This window comes from Stegostoma tigrinum, chromosome 16 (genome assembly GCF_030684315.1).
Source record: "Stegostoma tigrinum isolate sSteTig4 chromosome 16, sSteTig4.hap1, whole genome shotgun sequence".
NCBI lineage: Eukaryota > Metazoa > Chordata > Chondrichthyes > Orectolobiformes > Stegostomatidae > Stegostoma > Stegostoma tigrinum.
The window spans coordinates 37,964,094-37,986,218 of NC_081369.1; the positions used below are offsets into that span (position 1 = coordinate 37,964,094).

The 22,125-nt window shown below is 38.5% G+C and overlaps 1 protein-coding gene across 2 annotated transcripts in view; it reads left to right on the forward strand.

Annotated features, from left to right (window-relative positions):
* Positions 1–7,214: 7,214 nt before the first annotated feature.
* The window catches only part of LOC132210637 (zinc finger protein ZFPM1-like), a 284,906-nt gene continuing 269,995 nt past the window's right edge, over positions 7,215–22,125 (forward strand). For both annotated transcript variants that reach the window (XM_059651716.1, XM_059651715.1), the window contains exon 1: positions 7,215–7,523. In XM_059651716.1, coding sequence (XP_059507699.1) covers positions 7,484–7,523 — 40 coding nt within the window. In that variant the 5' untranslated portion in view covers positions 7,215–7,483. The remainder of the gene's footprint in view (positions 7,524–22,125) is intronic.

A 22,125-nucleotide genomic window follows, 5' to 3' on the forward strand; every position in this document is an offset into this window, starting at 1 on the left:
ATCTAAAGGCCAATAGGGCTGGTAAACTGATGAATTGCATCCTAGGATGTAAAGGAGATGAGGATGCACTATTAGCAATCTTCCCAGAATCTTTTCATCTTGGGAGATGTCCCAGAGGACTGGTGAACTGCTAATGTAACATGTTTATTCAAAAGTGAGTCCAAAATACATAACTATAGGCAATCTATACCATAGCTATAACTTAACATCTATTGTTGGGTGAATGTTATGATCTGCTAAAAAGGATGTAATAGCAAATTATTTAGAATGATTTAATTTATTGAAGGAGAGTTAGTCTGGCTAAAGGGGAGATCATGCTTGATAAGCTTATTGGAGTTATTTTATGAGGTAATAAGCAGAACTGATAAAGAAAAATTATTAGATGTAATATTTTAGTTTTCCACATGTTCCATAAGATACTCAAATAAAATAATATGGCTACTTAATATAAGTGTCCACAGTGTTGAGGGTAGTATGTTTGCATGGATTGAGGATTGGCTAACTAAGGAAGACAGAGATGGGATAAAGAGGGCATTTTCTGGATGGCAATCCATAAGTAGTGGTGTACCACAGGGATCAATGCTAGTACCATAGTACTTCACAATGTATGTTCATGATTTGCATGAGGAAAGCGAATGTACTATTGCTAAATTTGTGGTTCCATAAAAATAGGTGGGAAGGCAAGTGGTTAAGATAACACAGAGTTTGCAGAGGGATGTAGATAGTTCGAGCAAGTGAGTTAAAACCTGGCAGCTGGAATATAAATAAGAAAACTGTGAGGTTATGCACTTTGGAAGAGTAGAGGTACTGAATATTATTTATATGGAGAAAGGCTGCAGAAAGCTATGGCACAAAAGAATTTGGGAGTGCTCATATATGAGTCACAAAAGAGCTAGCAAACAAGTTCAGCAGGGTAAAAGAAAGGCAAATGAATATTGCGCTTTGTGTTAAAGGGAAAGGGGAATCTTGTTTAAATCTATACAAGGTAGTAGTCAGACCACACCTGGAATATTCTAAACAGTTTTGTTGTCCTTATCTAAGGAGGATGTAGTGGCATTGAAGGCAGTCCAAAAGGGTTCACTAGGTTGATCCGGGATGTCAAGGAATTGTCTTATGATGAAATGTTGAGTCAGTTGGGCCTGTATTCATTGGACTTTAGAAGAATGCATAGCAGCCTTAATGAAACATACATGTTTCTTAGAGGAATTGGCAGTGTGCAGTTTGCAGAGAGCTTTTTTTCCCTTTCTGAGAGAGTCTAGGATCAGAGTGTATAATTTCAGAGTAACATGTCACCCATGCAGCACAGGGAAGAATTTATTCTTTCAGAATGTAATGAAGCTGTGGAATTCATTACCACGGAGAGTTGTTCAGGCTGGATTATTAAGTATGTTCAAGGCTGAGATAAACGGATTGTTAATAAGCAAGGAAATTAAGGGTTATCAGGAAAATGTAATTTAAGATTGTCGGATTCAGCCATGGTCTCATTGAATGGCAGGGTGGACTCAATGGGCTGAATGGCCTACTTCTGCTCCTCTGTCTAATAGTCTTATGGACGATACTGATGTAGACAAAGGTCTTTCATGACAACCGCTTCATACTATTTCCCAAAGTAAGTGAAGCAGGTAGATTGGTCAATTCATGTCTATTGAAAGGAAGCATAAGGACCAAAATATCACAGAGATGTATAAATGTGCACAAAATTCTACTTATCTTTTTATCTTGTTATACCTGTCCCTTCTGTGTTACAGATAAACTTGTCAGTGGAAACTAGAATAATGGGTGCAACTCTTCCCCCACCCCTGGAGGTGGTCAGAGAGGTGAGAAATTGGTTGAGTTGGCCCTTGAAAGATATTTGCCCCTTGTCACCACTTCAGCAATTAGGTGCTAGGTGAAAAAAAAACCATTGATGATCTTCTCAACTTCTCAGAAATCGGGTGGTCAATGAACTGACCTCTGAAGGCCTCATTTCCCTATTGTCCTGATTAATTGCTTTCCCAGCAGGCAACAAAAGTGGCTGGTTACCCAGCTAGAAAACTGGCCTCTTTGTTTGGGGATGAGTCCTTCATATACACAAATCTGGTGCCAACTGTGAGGGGCAGGAATGGGCTGGCAAGGGGTTGACTTAAGAAAAACATCTCCTGCCCTTGCTTCCAACATCCCTGTTGTCCTCTCCCCAATCTGCGACATCTAAAAATAAAACAATTGGCTAGTTATTCCTGGATCTCTGAAGATTCAGTCTCCAGTGGTAATCTCATAGGCAATCTCAGAGACTCCTAGCCTTTAATTGGCTGGTAGCTTCTGCTAAAGTGAGACTTTGATGTTAAGGCCTGTGGTTCACCAAGAAACTTGGCAGAAGCCCAGCTCCTAATTAGTGGATTGGACCTGATCTGGCAAACTTTTTTGGCAGTGGAGGCAGAAGTAAATTGGCACTGCAGAGATCAATCTCAGCCATTGTCTCTAAATACAGTTTGAAGAAGTCATACCAGACTAGAAGCATGGACTCAGTTTCTCAGTCCATACATACAGCCAGACCTGTTGTATTTCTCAGAATTGTGTTTGTTTCTAAAAATACTGGACCGACATCCAACAGGGTGTTCATGTTGGATGGATTCAGTGCTCAAAGTCTCACAGCTGTCTGAAATGTTAGGTTGGGACCACGCTCCAGATAGCTTCAACTAATAGAAAGCAGGATGTTGACTTGTGAATACTAGGTTGGCACCTAGCAGAGGTGCCTGTGACTGATGTGTGCAAAAGGTCCCCAAGCACCACCTTACACGGTAGATTTATCTTTAGTTGTGGCACTTCTATGAAAATATAATCTCAAAGCAAAGTCTTGGAAGGTAGCATAGCGAAACCACCTCAGCTATTGTTCCTGGTAAGTGGCATAAGAATCTCATGTGAATGACTTAAATTATGCACTGGCACAGAGCACAGCATAATAAACCTAAATGTGCTTTCATCATATGTCATGGTTATGTACATGGACAGGTAGTTACAGTAAAGTTCCTCTCCTGATGAAGAGCATTGCCATACAGCAGAATATTAGAACACAGAAAATATGAGTAGCAGCAGGTTCTTTGACCTTTCAAATCTGTTCTGCTGTTCAATAAAATCATGGATAATTTTCTATCTCAAATTCATTTGCTCTACTATTTCCATAGCCCTTGAATGCTTTTGTACCTTTATTCAAAGGCGAAAACTCCATGCTCTATCGTCTCAAAGCAGGGAAAACACTTCCTCAGTCTCTATCCTGTAGCATTTTCCATATTTTACTTCAGTAATTTTTCTAAACTCAAAGCAATATAGGGTGATCCTACTCAATATTTTCTTATGGGACAATCAAGACATTTGAAGAATAGAGCAGATAATTAGTTCTTATTGTTTTAGGTTAATCACTGTCTTTTGCTCCCATTTAGTCAGGCTATGTGCCAGGAATCTTTCCCTATACTCAGTTTAAAGCACAAAGCACCTTAGAACAGATGTACAGTTCCATATAGTAATGCACAATGCAATTAAATAAATGATGTCTACGCCTGTTCTATAACCACCAGAGGATATTAATGCATGTTTGATGTGGATGAGTTACTGGTGCAATGAAAGACCCGCGTACACAAGTATATAGATAACACTGAAGTCAAAACAAGACAGATTTATGATTGTACTCAGGGGAGAAAGCTGTTTTCCAATGATTGTTGCTGTGCAGACAACCAGCGCTTCCTTATGCGTGGGGAAATATCGGGATGTCCTCCTTTATAACTCTTCTGCTCAGCTTCTTGATGGCTTCAGTCAATCACTGTACCTTGAGCAATTCAATTGTGATGCAGAATGCATCACATTATTACTTTAGCCGTTTTTGCAAAGACATATATTAGATGTTTATCAGTCACCTGAGTTTTTTTTCTGATCAACTTGTTCAGGGATGTTATTATAGGTAACGGAGATGTTACCTGGAGCAGAGATAGTAGGAACTACAGATGCTGGAGAATCTAAGACAACAAGGTGTAGAGCTGGATGAACACAGCAGGCCAAGCAGCATCAGAGGAGCAGGAAAGCTAATGTTTCAGACCTAGGCCCTTCTTCAGTAAAAACGAAAATTTTCTTTTCTTCTGAAGAAGAGCCTAGGCCTGAAACATCAGCTTTCCTGCTCCTCTGATGCTGCTTGGCCTGCTGTGTTCATCCAGCTCCACACCTTGTTATCTCTGTTACCTGGAGTAGGTACGACTTGAAAACAGAGCTATCGGTTCAGGAGTTGGGACAGTATCACTGCAGCACAAGAGGGCCTTATTATTTGTGCACTCTCCAGCTCAAAAATAGTCCACAGTCCCAATCGGGGAATTGAACTCTGGTCTTGTGTGTGACAGACAGTGATACTAACCACTATTCAAATGAGGACCTACTTGCTAGTCACTTGAAGTTGGTCTGGATTCCCAGGCATAAGGTTCAATGGCCTAGAAATCTTCAGTGGTCTCATGGTCCTTTGTGGCAACTAAGTCTCCAATACAACAGTCAATAAACGCACATACTATATAGGATATTGAAGGTCTCCTTTTTCATGAGCTCAGGGACACCCAGTAGTTGTGTGCAAGTCATTGGTATCATATACAAAAGACCAGATATCAGATATGTCTCAGTCTACTTCAGATGCAGGAATTAATCCATACATTTTGCTCAGCTCGTGTGAACCAATTTCCAACCCATTTATTACTTTCCAGCCTGGGTGTGCAGATTGTATAAAACAATGGTTGTTATGCACAGCCCATAACTTGCAGCCATCATATGTTGGATTGCTGCTGGATCCATGAATTGTAGCTACTTCAGGGGAAGTAAACGAGTGAGTGCCACATGCCAGCTTAACAATAAAGGACTGAGTCTTTTCAGTTTATAACTAGCAATGGTATCACTGAAAAATACCCTAGTCACAGAATAGCTGCAAATAATTATTGATTGAATTCTAATGATCCATACAAATCATTGAGTCATACAGTACAGAAACAGACCCTTCGGTCCAGCCAGTCTATGCCAAATATAATCCCAAAGTAAATTAGTCCCACCTGTTTGCTCCTGGATCATGTCCCTCGAAACCTTTCCTATTCATATGGCCATCCAAATGTCCTTTAAACATTATCATTGTACCCACATCCACTACTCCAAACGCGAAACACTCTCTGTGTAAAAAATTTGCCTTGTGTCCTTTATAAATCTCTCTCCTCTCATCTTAAAAATGTGCCCCCGAGCTTGAACTTCTCCATGTTAGGAAAAAGACAACTACCATCAACTGTATTATACCACTCATTATTTTATAAAAATCTTTTGTGAAAACTCGTCCCAGCTTATCCGGCCTTTCCTTATAACTCAAACCTTCCATACCCAGCAACATGCTGGTAAGTCTCTTCTGAACCCTCTCTAGCCTGATAATATTCTTCCTGTGACTGGGCAACCAGAACTGGATACAGTATTCCAGAAGAGTCCTCATCAATGTCTGGTATAGCCTCAACAAGACTTCCCAACTCCTATAATGAAAGGATTGAGTGATGAAGGCAAGCGTGCTAAACACCTTTTAAGCATCCTGTCTATATGTGACACAAACTTTAAAGAATTATGTACCTGCATTCCTAGGTCCTCTGTTCTACAAACCCACCCAAGGCCCTCCCATTAATTGTATAAGCCCTACCTTTGCTTGTCATACCAAAATGCAATACCTCATATTTATCCAGATTGAACTCCATCTGCCATTTTTCAGCCAATTGACCCATTTGATCAATATCCCTTTGTAATCATGGCAGGCCAGGAAACCCTTCTCATAAGGGTTTTTCTGAAGGGTCCCGACCCAAGGATGTCAGTTTTCCTGCTCCTCTGATGCTGCTTGGCCTGCTGTGTTCATCCAGCTCTACACCTTGTCATCTCCAACTCCAGCATCTACAGTTTCTACTATCCCTTTGTAATCATGTTGGCTTTTGATGGCAGATACCAGTTCATGCCAAACTATGTTTGTTGATGGCACAATACACCATTATCCACATCAGATATTCGTGAATAGGACACACGAGCTAGGCATCATTTGACTGTTGTGATAAGTGCCATTGTCCCGTTTTTGATGCGGACAGTTGTTCAAGTACAATTTCTAAATATGCAGGATGATCATATCATGGCTGTATTGTACTTAATATCTACCAAATATTCGCTGAATGTCGATTGCATTCCTTTTCAGATCTACCAGCTGTGTCAAAACCAGTATCCCATGGTGCACTGCAGCGTCCACAGAACATTGCAGTTACAATAGAAGCAAGCATGCATCCATGATATTTTAAGTCAAAGTTCATTCGGATGAAGTAGGGATGTCTAGCAATGCTGTACAGTCCAATCTACAATGTATACTGGCGAAAATCCAAATCCAGGGTTGCCTGCTGATTAGCTATTTTCGATTCCTGCACTTCTGCCTGTCGAAGTCTTGGTTGAATAGACAGTGAAAAGTTTTTTAGTTTTCTTTGTTGTACAGCTTTGGCTGATTTAAATGCTGAAGAAGTCATTATCGACGCGAAACGCTAACTGTTTCTCTGTCCAAAAACGCTGCAGACCTGCGGAATATTTCCAATACTTTCCGCTGACGTTTCAGAGGTCTGGCATCTGCAGTATTTTACTTTGACTTTTCTAGTTAAACTCCAACAACGTCTGTCTATATAGTTTGGCAGGGCCCGAACACATAGCTTTACCAGACGGTGACTCGATTCCTTGTATTCAAACCGGGTCTATATAGATACATTCATATTACTGCCAGCGGGGGGCGGGGGTGTGGAAGCACGCTTAAACGGGCAAAGAAACACCTCGGTGGCTAGTTTTGGTGAGTAGTTGCAATACAATCCCGTATGTGCTGCGGAAACGTTAAAAGTGGACTCGAAGTGGGGTAGCATCTTGCAACAGTGTTTTTGGTTTTGAAAAAGTTGCCAAACTTTCAAAAGCACTAGACCGACGTAGCGGCGGCCGGGAGGGAAGGTGGTACTCTTGAATATGAACAAGCCGGTCGAAGCTAAGATGCACACAGTATCCACTTGCTGACCTCCCTCATAAGACTCCTTCAACTCCGCGTGGGAAGGAGGATACAGGTGGCGCGGGTGACGTCACACGCCATTGTTTACAATGGGGCGTCCCGACGCACGGCTCAATGCTGCCTGGTTGCTATGGCGGCGAGCGGCATGACGTCAGACGGCGGAGTTCATACAGTGTATCGGCTGAGTGTTGGCTGGATACTCGCGCGGTGCTTGTGAATGGCTCGCTGCGGCTGCTTTGCTGGGCTCTCTGATCACTCAGTTCCGTGCTCAGTCTGCGCTCGCTGACCGTGCTGCCATGCTGCGACTGCAAACCACAGCTGTCCACCCGTAAACCACCAGCTCTTACGCACCCCCCTGTCTACCCGCTCCCATCACAACTCCCCCCACCCCCATTTCTTCCCCATTACAACCCTAAACCGCGGCAACCAGCAGCCACAATGTCCAGGAGGAAACAGAGTAACCCCCGGCAGATTAAACGTGAGTTGTCGCTATGCCTCTTCTTCTGCTCACTTCACAAACTCTCTTGCCGTCTGTCAACGCCGCGGCGTCTCTCCTCTCAGTTTTAAAACGACTGTTTCCAGGCAGGTGTTCATATTTCTGATGAGAAGTAGGAAGCACAGGATACATTTTCACAGTCGACCTCGTCAGCGAACCAGAGCGTCTGCTCAATGCAAGTTAAAAATAATTTACTTATCTGGTGATTTTTTTATATCGCAGGAACAATCATCAGTTCTGGACATTCTTGACTTTCCCTATTTGATTTTTCACTATATGATTTGCTTTTGTTTTACTTTTTTGTGAAAAAAAGCCCTCTTTTCTGATGACGACTCTTTTTTTCTGGTAAAGGAAACATTGAACAAAAGTGGAGCTTGTTTGACTGTAGACTGGATGATGAGAAAACATGATAAGCCGGAGGCTTGATCTAGGTCCTGATATAGATTGCCAAGTGAGATAACAGTTCTTATCAGTTCATACCAGACTGGAGAGGTACCGAGTAGGACGGTTATTGAAATACAAAGAAATAAAAAAAACAAAGAAAAAAAGCCCCAGAAAGTCTGATGTAATTGATTCCATCGTTAAGCTATTAATGCCGTTGATTTCTTTACGTCTAACATTGAATTCAATACATTTGGAGAGGCTAAGACGGCATGTGTACGTAGCTTTGTTTTTCAGCATTGTACTTCACTGGAATTAGGCTGAAAATATTTGTCACTTGTTAATTTGATTGGATTCAGCTTCTCTTGATTTGCAGCAATACTTTCTAGCGGATGGGGTTCAGGTGGCACTTTTTTCTAAAGTTATTTTGATCCAGAAATGAAATTGGATGTTCGGCTTTAGATAACACGTCTAATCGATCTTTCGTGTGAAAAATACATAACTGGTGGCTAATAAAGCTTTACTGTGTGCAACCTGCTTTGCTTCTGTTTTATATTAGCAAAGTTTAACAGCTGGTTAAATATTGCAGGTTTTTTGGACATGAAGGCCAAGTTGTATATCAGGCGAATTTCATATTATTCACTTTTGGATTGCAAAAAACTGAGCATGCTATATAGTGGAAATAAGCTTACAAGCTGTATATTAGTATATAGTTGCGTAAGAAACAAGTCAGAATAGATTCTCTTGACCCATACTTGGAATGAGCGGCTTGTTTTAGGAAGGGAGGTTGAACAAGTCGGACCTATACCGATAGGAGTTTAGGAGAAGGACAGACGATCTTACTGAAAAATACACAATCCTAAGGGGGCTTGAAAGGATGGTTATTGGGAGGATGCTTCCTCTTTTAGGGGAGACGAGGGCTGGGGGATGTAGTTTAAGAATGAAGTCTCTTTGTAAACCAAGAAGAATTTTGTTGTGTTGGTTGTTAGTTTGTGGAAATCTCTGCCCAGAAAGCAGTAGAGTCTGGATCGTTGAAATTATTCAAGGCTCAGTTAGATTTATGATTGATAAGGAGGCCAAAGGTTATGATGGCAGAAAATAATGTAGAATTGAGGTCAAAATCAAATCAACCATGATCTTATTAAGCAGTCTACTCCTGCCTATGAGTGCTATGTTCCTATGAGTTAGATGTGTTTAACTGTTTACACTGCCATAAATATTTTATTCAGAATTTTGAGTCGTTAAAACTTTGTCACTCAAACACCTGAACATGTGTAAAACTTATCCATTTTATTCCACTTCTGTACTCAGTTTTAAGCCTTGCTAATAGTAATTAAAGTAGATTCACAGGTGAAAATTTTAAGAAAACGGACCCTACATGAAAGAGACAAAGCCTGTTAAATTTTTATAATTGATAAATCTCCACCACACTGGCCAACCTTATGCCTTACTTAGAGGTCAATTTTACTTAAAGGTTCTAAACTTGATAAGCTCCGCTTAAAATGCAGCATCTCTTTAAAATATTGAGAAAGACCATTTGTTTGAAATCAGTCATTAGTTTGCAGAGTTTTGATAGTTTATTACTAACATCTACATGCTCTTGCTACATGCACATTGGAAATGCACAATTATGTATTTTTAGAATTGATTCTCTATTTGTTTGAGAAGTTTTATCTTAAACTGGTTATGCACAACTTACATTGTAGTGAATATCAGGGGATCACGCTTACAAATATGTAAAAATAATGTAAAATTTCAGGAGAATGTAGATTTTGTTGGAAGTGCAAGAAACTTGAATGGGATTTTAGCTAGTGTCTTTTTAGCTATTTGGTACAACATTTAATTACCTGCACATTGCAAGTTATTATATGATTGAAAGGCAATCTTATCATTACAAGAGGTGAAATTCAAAAATTATGGAATAATTCACGAAAGGGAACGTGAAAATAAAGTACCTATTTGGAAGTATGGATTGGTACTGTTTGTTGCTATTCAGAATTTATTGGAGCAGTTCACCCTGAGTCCAAAAGGCATTACCAGGTACTTTTATTTTCGGTGACATATACTTTATAAAATGAACAAATTTAAGAAAATTGTTTTAATATTCTTGGCCTCTAGTTCGTGCATTCTTGCATTCAGGTTGGCTTCTAGATCCCAAATGCTATGTTTGAAATGGCCTTAAGGTTAAGATACTGTCTTTGTTTTTAATTGCAAGGATAATGCTAAGCGCCTTAAGCTGGATATCTTTGATTAATGTATCATTTATTAATTGTTTTTATACAGCCTTTCAAGCTAATGACTTGACATTCAATATTGTAACTGAAAAAAAAGGTTTGGCCTTAACTGTTCCTTTTGTAGAAATAATTTCACAAATCCTTATGCACTGTTATTCAACATTGGAAACTTTTAATATTAAAACAAACTTTATGTGGTGACTATAAAGAGTATCTTGTATCAGTTACACTGTGAAAGTAAAGAATGTAATGTACTTGAGATCATACGTTCTTCATAATGTTTACAATGTGTCTTTTGGGTATTTTCTTTTACAAGTGCTTTGTTCTTTTTGTCTCATTTTCCTTTTGCCTATTATTTAATGTTACACACTCTATTCCCTGTCCTTCATTTTTCTTTACTTTTTAATCTTTCCACATAATTACATTATCTACCTGGTTTCTTACTTTTGAATTCTCTCCAGTGTTTAATTTTTTTTTAATTAGCAGCCCTGTCTCCTTGTCTTGACACTCTTCATTCATATATTTTGTTATTGTTTTCTCGGGTTCCTTATGTTTCTGTGATCTATACGTGCCTTGTAATTTCCACTTTTTCTCCCCGTCCCCATGCATCCACCCCTGCCTAGTTCCACTATTTGTTGCTCCGGCTGCTGTCATCATTGCTTTACTGCATTTTCCTCCTCTCTTTCTCTCCTTTTCTGAGCTGGATAACATTCTCCTGGTGTAGGCCTCTTGGGCAGGTTTGCTATATGATAATGCAGAAAGTTGAACTGGCCCCATTACTATGAAGTGATGGTTGCATTGATAAGCTTTGATAATGGTGCAGATAGCAAGTACTATGCGACCAATGGTCGAGCCTTGTCTTCCATTAGCATTCCGCTCCAGTAATCTGCACAGCTCTGACAATCACTTCTCCATTTCCACTCCTCTACCAGATAAGAATGGAAATACTGACTTCATGGGAGCTGATTAGGGTGTCTGGATTTCTCGATAATACCTTGATAAATTATGTTTCCTTTTTTTAAAGGGGGAGAGTCAAAACTTCATGTCTATTTTTCCCTCTCATGGTGTTTTATTAAAGGAGCTCCAGTCCAGTTGTGTTTTTTTAAAAAAGTACTGTGATAAAAAGCAAAGATAAGGATTGGTCTGTTTTGTGTAGGAGTGCATATCAATGTTATCTATCTCTTTTTTTCACTTTACTGAGCAGCCTGTTGTTTTTAGCCTTATCACACTCCACCAAAATGCCAGGGAAAAAAAACTGCATGGATTATTCATTGCTTGATGATAACATTTTTTTTATTTTTAAAAAATTTTTCAAATTAGGTCTGTGTAAATAAGGTGAATGTTCTTGCAATTAGATACCGCATGATTGACTGCCTGTGTTCAAGAGAATAAGCATACTGTCCTCTGCCTTTTTAAATATTAATTTTGGACTGAATGTGCTAATTGAATCAGCACTGAAAAAGAAAATTGAAGGTTTATCAGTCTTTGGAATGACAATGATCTGGACGTTTTGTTGTCAATCCACATTGCTTCTTTGGGTAAAGTAAAGAATTTCTTGCACTGCTTCTTTGACAGTCTGCTGTTTTGGGGAGGGAAAAATTTGGCTGCCTGATCAAGGGAAACCTTGTACAGTTGTGGCTGTCTGCCTTCTTTCTGTGATATTACTTATAGCAAAAAAACAGTCTAAACTTTAGTGATGGATGTGAGCCAACCACTTGTACTTCTAGCTTAATGATCTGACTGGTTGGTCCTCATGACTGCTGAGTAATGCGAGGCTACTTCGCTCCCACCCACACATTAGTTCTAATGCCTGCTCTCCATAGGGTTACCCTCGGTACAAAAAGGAGTGCACGTTTCTTTTGTTCTCCCTGGTTTTTTTCTCTTCCCCCCCCCCCCCCCCCCACCCATTCTGTCACCCCCCCCCTCCCTTTTTTCTCATCTCCCCTTTTTAGTTGTCATTTCACCCCCCACCCCCCACATTTTTGTCTGTTGGCCCCCCCATCCCTCCATTTTGGTGTGTTGTCCTGAACATTAAACAAAATGGAATAAATCTAATCCATTTTGCTTTACTGTTTATCAAGGTGGGTAGATTGAAACTTAAGTTCAGAGTTTGTGATCAAAAGTAATTTGTAATTAAATGATATAATGTTATCAGGTATTGACTGGAGAACAAGAATGACAATGAATGGTATTTTGCTGAGAATGAAATCACTCTCATTCCACACGTACAATAAGTGTTTGGAATAAGAACAAAATATTTCGCAACATCATGTACAATGTTTTTGGGAGCTGTTAACATCAAATCATCCCTGGTTAATATCACAAAGCAAAGCTCTTTTACTTAGTTTTTATTTTATGACTTGACAGGTATCATCGTTGGCCTTTGATTTGAATAAAAAGTAAGTCATTGATCCAGTTGTTTGATGTAATCAGGGAACATCCATTGAGTAAACTTGATTGAGTAGCATGTGAGTAGTCATGTGTGGAGCTCATGCTTTGCGTTTATTGTGAGATGTTTGGTATAGTCCCTGATGCATATTTAAGTATTGGGGGTAGTGAGAGAATTGACTACTGCAATACCCATGCTCTATGACTCTGATTCTGTAGCTTTTTCAATTTGATTCTACACTGAAATCAATTTTATTATTGGAACAGTACCCACTTTAATATGGTAATAAAGTGCCATGTTTTGTTGGGCACTAATGCCTTTATTCTTCATGGTACTGGTATATATCAATTATCTAAACAAATCAGTTGGGTTATGGTTTGAACCCATTTTTAGTTTGTCTTGAAGTAATCAAGCATTGGTACATGAATAGACCATTTAGCTGCTAAGAGTGCTCCACCATTCAATTAGATCATGATTGATATGCATCTCTGCTTCATTTGCCCACTTTTTGATCCATATTCTTTGACACTTCTAACAAGGTAAAACGGGAGGAAGACTAGGAGGGGGTATCACAATAATCCAAGAAGTGATATTGAGCAAATTGTTGAAGATGTGGGCTGATAACTACCCGGGTCTTGTTCATTCTTAGGGTCTTAAAAGAAGTGGCAAGTGAGAGAATTGATACATTAGTTTTAATTTCCAATACTCCATTGATTTGGGGAAAGTCTCACTAGATTCGGAAAATGTAAATATAACTCCATTATTCAGAAAGGGAGGGAGATTAAAGGCAGGAAACTGCTAGTTAGATTAACATCTTTTTATGGCCAAAGTGCTAGAAGTTATTAAGAAGTTATAGCTAGGCACTTCGATATGTTCAAGGAAATCAGGCAGAGTCAACGTGATTTTCACAAGGAAAAATTTTGTTTCAGCAATGAATTGGGATTACCTTGATGAAGTAAAACACAATGTGGACAATGAATGTATGTGCTACATTGAAGATTACTTTGGAAATTGAAAGCTTATGGAGTTTAGTTGGTAGCATTTTACTATTCAGAGAAGATAGCCGAACAGGAAATAGAGAATATGTATTTATGGGTCTCTTCCAATTTGACTAAAAGTAATAAAGGACAAAAACAGAGCTGCTGTGGAAGCTCAGCAGGTCTGACAGCATCTGTGAAGAAAAATCAGAGCTAACATTTCAGGTTTGGTAATTTACAACATCTACAGTGCTTTTTTTATTTGTCTAAAAGTAATGTGTTGTGTGCCATAGGGATTGGTGCTGGGATCTCAACTTTTTACACTTTATATAAATACCTTCTGAGCATTCATACAAGTTATGGTTGGCAAATTTGAGGATGACACAAAGATATGTGCTAAAGAAAATAGTAACACAGACATACAAGTCACAAAAAGGTATATATGGGTGAAGTGAGTCGACAGAATTCTAGTAAATGCATAATGTGGGAAAATATGAAATTGTTCATTTTGGCAGCAAGAATAATAAAGGATGTTATGTAAGTTGAGAGGAATGCAGAAGTATCTTGGTGTATTACTGCGTGAATCACAAGTATTAGTGTTGGGGTTAGGTAAAGCATGTATCGTCAGTGTTCAGTAAAACTCATACAATGTTCTCATTTAGCACAAGAAGAATTGAATGCAGAGTGTAGAGCACTTTTGCTTCAGTTATACAGACACTAGTGAGACCTCATCTGAAGTACTATTTCTTTTTTAAGGAAGAATGTGAATGTGTTGGAGGCAGTTCAGAGAAGGTTTGTGAGTCAAATACCTGGAATGGGTAGCTTTCCTTGTGGTGTAAGTTTGGACAAGCTAGTCTAAATCTTCTGAATTGCAGCAAAATAAGAGTCAACTTGATTGAATAAGATCCTGAGGAGTCTTGACAAGTAAGATGTGGAGAGGATGTCACGTCTTATAGGAAAATTGAGAACTATGAGGTCACTCTTAAAAAATCCATTTAAACCAGGCATGTGATTTTTATTCTTAGAGCTGTGAGCCTTTAGAACTTTGTTTCCACCACCTTTTTGGGAACAGAGTTTTTAACTATTCTTAAAATAGAGGTGGCTAGATTCTTGCAGAATTAGGTTTAAGGGAGATGTAATTTGGATTAGGTAGGAATGTGAATTTGAGATTACAATCAGATCAGCTATGATCTTATTGAAAGGCAGAACAGGCCTAAGAGACTGAATGGCCTACCTTCTTTATGTTCAAATGCTCATAAAAGATTAGCTGAATGAGATATTTCACTACAGGGAAGAAGCAACATTATGTTGGCTTGTCCTGACACTTCCTTCAGAACACCAAAGTAGGAATTGGGATTCCAAAATAAGTATTTGGTGCTGGGCTGGTTTTTAAGCACAAGGCAAGATACTTCAATATTGGGAACTGAATATCGTTTTTACAATCGATGCTTAATATGATGCACCCTTGCAAAAAGTATATTTTTCCAGAAATTATTGAATAGATTTCTTTCCATTGGTGGAGTGGAACTGTGTTCGCAAAGTTGAAATCTTTCATTTCACCAGTCACTTTGAATCAAATTGCTGATTATTTTGTGTGAAGTGTCGTACTTTGTATGATCGATCCTTTATTAACTTAGAAATTTGGTGCATTCTCAAATATATTGGAACTATTTTTGATTTTGTTTTATTGTGCTATGTATTATCTATTCATACCTAATTATTATGGCTTCTCTGGTAGAGATAGTGACGAGATGAGTTAATTAAAAGCTGGAAAATTCCTGCTTCCATAAAGGGTCTATGCTGAATTAGTTGTTCTTAGCCATTTTCCTCAGCAACCATTGCTGAAAATGTACTGAAAGTTGTGTCATTGTTCCAACTAAGTGCCCATACAAGTTAGTATTTTCATGTGGAACAAAACTGAAGAATGCAGTTGATGAAAGCAGTGAGTATTCATAACATTGCAATGGTTACCAATGAATATGAATCATGAAACCTGCCATGTATCCTGCACTTATAACATAGTGTAGGCAAGGCATGAATGCATTCAAGGCTATGGTTCATGTGCAAGTAGACACATGGTTAAGATATTGGTTAATTGTCAGTGCCCAACAAAGCGTACCACAGCAGGAAATCTTGGGGCAAAAATATTGACAACCAAAATCTGCATTTGGGATTTCACAAGCATTTAAAATGTTTACACCATGACTATAGCAAATGATAGGCTTTCCTTAAATTTCCAAACACCTGAAGAAGTGGTTATTTCTGTCTGTACAAACAGCAACATTAGAGCAGGGGGGTGCTGATGATAATTCTGACTACCAGCTGAGTCTCCATTCGTTTGAAGAAGACCAACAGTCAGACTCTCACTAGATGGTAATTTATGACTTTCCAATAAATGCCTCTGCTGAATATGCAGCACTGAAATTGTTTTTGAGCACAACCTCATAATAGCATGTTTTTGCTTGCAAGTGCTGTCATCTTAAATTCACTTGCGTTTCCCCACAGATTGCAAACTAAACATGAATAAAAATATATTGCCTGACGTCGACTACAGTAGGTATTCTAAAATAATTAAAATTGCAAATTGTTCCTGAAATGCATGTTACATTGTCAGATCTCTTTTTAATGATCTGGTTCACCACAATTGACCTGCATGAAGATATTCCTGTCAAAAAGACCGAAATAGCTTGAACTTATTCCAAAAGTATACAAGCTTTCCTACAATTTTTTATGCAAATTAAAATAAGGAATTGATCATTTTACTTGTATTCTTTGAATAAGTCAGCTCAAATTAATTTCTATTGTGCAATGTTAATGAGCTTGAGCTTGAGGATGAAATTCATGACACATTTCCACTGCATCACAACCAACTCTCCATTTCCTTTTACTGCTGATTCTTTGGTCAACTTCTCCCCATACCTAGATAACTTACAATCATCTTGTTACTTCTTTCCTTCTTTGTTTTCCCATCCGTCCTTTTAAGTCTTTTCCCCTCACTAATAAAATACATATCTCTTTCTCTCTCCTCTTACCCCTAGCTGTTTTAACTTTAGTTTCTTACTTATTTATTCTTTTATAATACATTCTTTCTTAATCATTCTTATTGCTGTAGCACTCATTCCTTATCCTGTTCCTCTTTATTTTCATTCATTTTCCTCCCCCAACCAACTGATGGGAACTATATTATGTGTTCTGGGAGCCACATATTCTCAAGTGAAACAATCTATTGTAATCTATCACACTTTTATCTGTACTATCTGAGAACTGAAAATGGCCTGGCCTTGCAATGGCGCCATGCTTGTAAGCTGATAAAGTTACAGAGTTCACTGGTGATGAATGTTAAGTAACTACACCCTCATTAGATAGGATATGGACTTGGCAGAAGAACTAGGTATTTGAAACTAAGCTACTCTGCATCTTAATCACTGGCTTTTTTCAGATTTCCTTTCAACAATAGTCCTTTAACACTATTGACTCGTGCAGTCGTAGAAGAAATGTTTATTCCAATCAGAATGTGTTGATTAATCACTCATATCAAATTGATTTTTTTACTATTTGCTATTTCATCAGTTTAAAACTAAACTAAATGGCTTGGTTGCTATAGATACATGATGAAAAGGTCAAACCGAGTTTACCTTATCACGATGTGGACAGTTACTAATTAGAGGTAGATATTGGATTGGCAAAGTCTAACAGCAGTTGTACTCATGTCCATGATACACACCAATGTAATATTAAAATTAACTCGTGTCTGAAAGTACAAGTAAGCTGAAAGCATCTGGTGTTAGCTTTTAAGAGGCATTTAATGCATGTGTTGTCTTAAGTTGAGACTGCAGAGATTGAGAAAAATGCTACTGTGAATTGTTTCAAGACATGCAAAGCATTGTTAATGTTATTTAATTCTTATTTTCCTAAATACAAAGTGAAGTTAATGCTGATTTTTTTGTCTTTTAAATCTGAGATTTTCTGCAGTTTAAAATGGCATAAGTTGGAGTAGCATTTTTGTAATAAAAAGTTCAACAGTAGTGTCCATTTGTAAGCCATTATTTGAAACGGTCAGTCGTAGATGGCAGATGATGAACTCTCAGCAAGTTTGATTTTTTTTGGAAAGGTCTTATCAGTGCAACACCCTTTTTACACACCCATTTTCAAAATAAACTAAACTGTCAGTTCACAAAAAAAGGTTGCTAATTTATTAAACTGCATACTTTGCACAAATTAAAGGAGCTATGAAATAAAACACAATTTTCAATACTTATTCTTTATATACCTGCAACATTGGATGTAAATTTAGGAGAAAATATACAGAACTTCAGCATTTTGTGTCCAGATTGCTCCAGAACTGAGTAAATGAGCAATTCTTGTTGGCATGTCTCTGTCCATTCTATGATGACAAGACTTCATCGGTTATTGTTTTGTGCAGGGCAGTAAGTTAATGGAAAAGTGATAACCATTAACTCACCTAAATTTAGGGGCTTCTAAGGGAGGAATCAAATAGACTTAATTTATATCCACCTTTGTAAAAGAAAAATCGCTTTTCAAAATTGAGATTAGTCAAATCCGTTGAAGTGAGTCTGCTTTGATTTTTGCATTGCATGTACCAATGTCCAGGTTATTTTTAACCATTAATATTAAAATGAATTGCCTTAGAATTGCATGGAAGTAGTCTAGAGATGTTATTTCTGTTTGTACACCTGTTCTGCAATTTACCACAGTAAGTGATTTGTACCGAAACCTCATAATCTGATACTGCAGGAGAAACTTCCTCCCAGATATTCCCTTTCTTAGTCAAGGTGCATCTGCTCAGTGCCTATTCCTAATGCAGCTGAACTGAGATAATGTGAGCTCATTGGCTTGTGGTGTAAATCTAAAGTCAAACATCATTTACTGACATTTTAGGGAAATAATTTGTTACATTTTACAGAAAGGATGTTACTTTGCAGGTAGAGGGTGAATGTTAGACTTGGCAACAATCTGTGTTGTCATGTTTGTCTTTGGTAATGATGTACTCTTCTCTGATGTATTTTTTTCCCTGATTACTGTAACAACTGTAGCTGAAATGTTGGGCCTGTAATCTCCCCTCTGCTGTTGCTCTTTTGAAAAGATCATAGGTGTACATGGAAAAGCAATCTGAGGGTATTTCCCCTCTCTGCAAGCACTATTGAAATTCAGCTGTGTGCACTTGAAATTCCATCTTGTTGCATACAGAATTGGATCGCAATTTTAAAATAACTTGCGCTACCTAATTGTTTATATCAGCATTATCTGATTATGCTTTAACAAGTCAGCTAGTGATTGTGGTAAATGAGCGCATAAAAGGAATTGGTATGTTTTTATTAAAATTAACTCCTTATTCCACATGCAATTTTCCATCTAAATGTAATTTTTCATTTTATTTATAAAAACAAAAACCACTGCTTGAAAAACTCTTTGCCTGATAAAATGAAAACAAATGCCTTTTTGCTTAGATTCTGTTTTGTTGGTGCCATCCCAAATGGTGTGGTTGAAACTGAATGAATGCTTTTTGTGTAGTGAATTGCAACTATACCCCAATCAGTTTTTTTTTGCAAACATCAGATTGGTTTAACCAATTGGTGGCATGAATTTTTAGAACCTAAGAATCAATTTAAAAATTGCAGAAAATATTGTTTGAATCTCATTTGCCGTTTTGCTGCTGAACATATGCAAATGGAACTCACTGATATCATTAATTAGCGTAACAAGGTGCTTGATGCATTGGGTCAGTGACTTAGAAATCACAGAAACTCTCCAACTCATTTGGCAACCTCTCCTTCAAGCACGTCACAAGGTTCCACCCATAACTTCACCTTGTGAAATCTTCAATTTCTCCTACCTTCTCAAAATGATCTTCCTGTCTGAGATATCATCCTGCTTTCCTTTAGCTTCTATACTGACAAAGTCGTCTTCCTCAATCTCCTTTCAGTTTGCCCTCCTTGCCTTCTGATTTCACAGTTCTCCTGTGCTTCCTGCATCTCTCTCTTTCTTGTATGCCCTTGTTCTTCCTTGGAGTTGCTGTGGACTCTGTACTCTTATGCCCTCGATCATAATTATGACCATTTGTTGCATTTCTTCCTTGGTTTCTTTTTGTCATCTGCTCCCTCTATCCAACTTTCTTTGTCCCACATACTTCCATATGTCATATTCTTGCCTAGTGCTTTCCATGTGCTGTAGGATTCATGCAACCCTTGATCTGCTGAAATATTGATTATTATCATTAATTTGTTTTCCTCCAATTAAATCTTTTCATTTTTGCCATCTTGATTTTCATCTTGCTGTTTCCTGTTACTTAGCCTGTCAAATCCAGCCATAGACTTGAATTGTGTACGCATGACATGACCAGCCATAACCAAATCTCTCTGGACCGCAACAAGCAGCAACTGTTCCACCTTGTCAAAACAACAAAGTTCTTTTCACCAACTGTGTCTTTTTAAGTGCTTCTCCTCATCCCTATACCATTTTTGTTACTAAGGTTTGAGACTGTTCAGCTGCTTGAATTGCTCTCACCCACTCTAGTCCAGGTTGGATCCCTCATGCTATAGTGATTATTGTCCTGTCTCAAGAAAACCTCCAAATAAATCCAATCCCTAGAAGTTTTTTCTTTGTTTGCTTAAGTGTATTTTCACCAATCTCAAACTGCTATCCACTAAACTTCTCCTGCTGGACAGAGTGGGTTGGCAGACTTCAAATTCATGACCTTTTTGTATTGTTTACTTCATCTGAGACTCTGCAGCTTTTTTACCATCCTGCACCAATACTCCTCACAAAGTCTCTGTCTTTGCTGACTTGCTTTTTCTCCTCTAGCATTTACAATTCTTGTCTTCTTCTCCTGTGCATGTTCGTGGTGTACAGTATCCTTTAATCTCCAGCACTTGGTACCACTCTTTCCAAATTCAGTTTTCCTGATAGTCCACTTGTGCATTTCTCACTCTTCACTCCACTGCCTTCAGCCATCCAGTCTTCGTTCTTCAGAATTCTCTCCCTGAATACTTGTGCCCCTTTACTTGCATAGCACCCTCTTAATGTGTGTGTTTTTTGACATCAGTTGTGAACAAGTGTATATTATAACTAAATGAGTTGAATATTTTGAGCTGTCACTAATAAGAAAGTGTCTATGGAAGCCATCTATATGCACATCAGTTGATTAGGTTCATATGAGAAATGAGGAAGCTAAAATGAGAATATGTAGAATTGAAGCTAACATTGTGAGTTGGATTGGAAATTAATTAGGTGGTGGGGTGCATTCTGTGGTGCTAGTGGTTCGGCACTCTGGGGACAATCACCTGCCACATCTATCCTGAGATAACAAAGTGTGAAGCTGGATGAACACAGCAGGCCAAGCAGCATCTCGGGAGCACAAAAGCTTTTAAAGCTTCACACTTTATTATCTTGGATTTTCCAGCATCTGCAGTTCCCATTACATCCATCCTGAGATCTGTTTTGGAACTTCAGATTTTCGTCATATTTATTACTGACTTGAATAAAGAAATAGAAAGTTGTTCAAGATTGCATATGGTAATAAACCAGGAATATCGGTAAGTAGTCAGCAGAGAGCAGAAAATGACACAGGGAACAAACAAATTGAGTGGACAAACCATAGTAACAGTGATGCTATGCATTTTGCACCAAAGAAAAATGAACTTTATGATGATATGATTGATATCATCAATGATGAATGAGAACTCTAGAATAACAAAACAATTAGGAATTGACAAATGTAAATGATTAATAACCAGCAGATGGGTACATACAATACTTGTACGTATTTTCCTTTATTTCAGATATAAATAAAGGGGAGATGGGTATACTTGGTTTGCCTTCGCCTGGAGTACTTTGTTCAATTTCAAGTACGACAATTCTGGAAGAATGTTTTGAAATCAAAACAAAAAGTACTGCTAACACTCAGAAGAAGGCAGTCAACGTCTGTGGGGGGTGGGGGAGAAACAAAGCCAATAGTGCATGTCATTAACCTTTCAACAGAACTTGAAGGGGATGAGGTGCATGCCTGTCAGAATAAATCTGACACCTAACACTGACCATATAGCTGCTGTCGATTTTTGTAAATACCCATCTTGCTCACTAGTGCCGTTTAGGGAAATAAATCCTCTGCCCATAAGACCATAAGATATAGGAGTGGAAGTAAGGCCATTCAGCTCATCGAGCCCACTCCGCCATTTAATCTTCGCTGATGGACATTTTGACTCCACTTCCCTGCATCTCCCCATAGCCCTTAATTCCTTGCGAGATCAAGAATTTATCAATCTCTGCCTTGAAGACATTTAACGTCCTGGCCTTCACTGCGCTCCGTGGCAATGAATTCCACAGGCCCACCACACTCTGGCTGAAGAAATGTCTCCTCGTTTCCGTTTTAAATTTACCCCTCTAATTCTAAGGCTGTGCCCATAAATCCTAGTCAAGCCGCCTAATGGAAACAACTTCCCAGCGTCCACCCTCACTAAGCCATGCATTATCTTGTATGTTTCTATTAGATCTCCCCATAACCTTCTAAACTCTGAATACAATCCCAGGATCCTCAGCTGTTCGTCGTATTCTAGGCCTACCATTCCAGGGATCATCCATGTGAA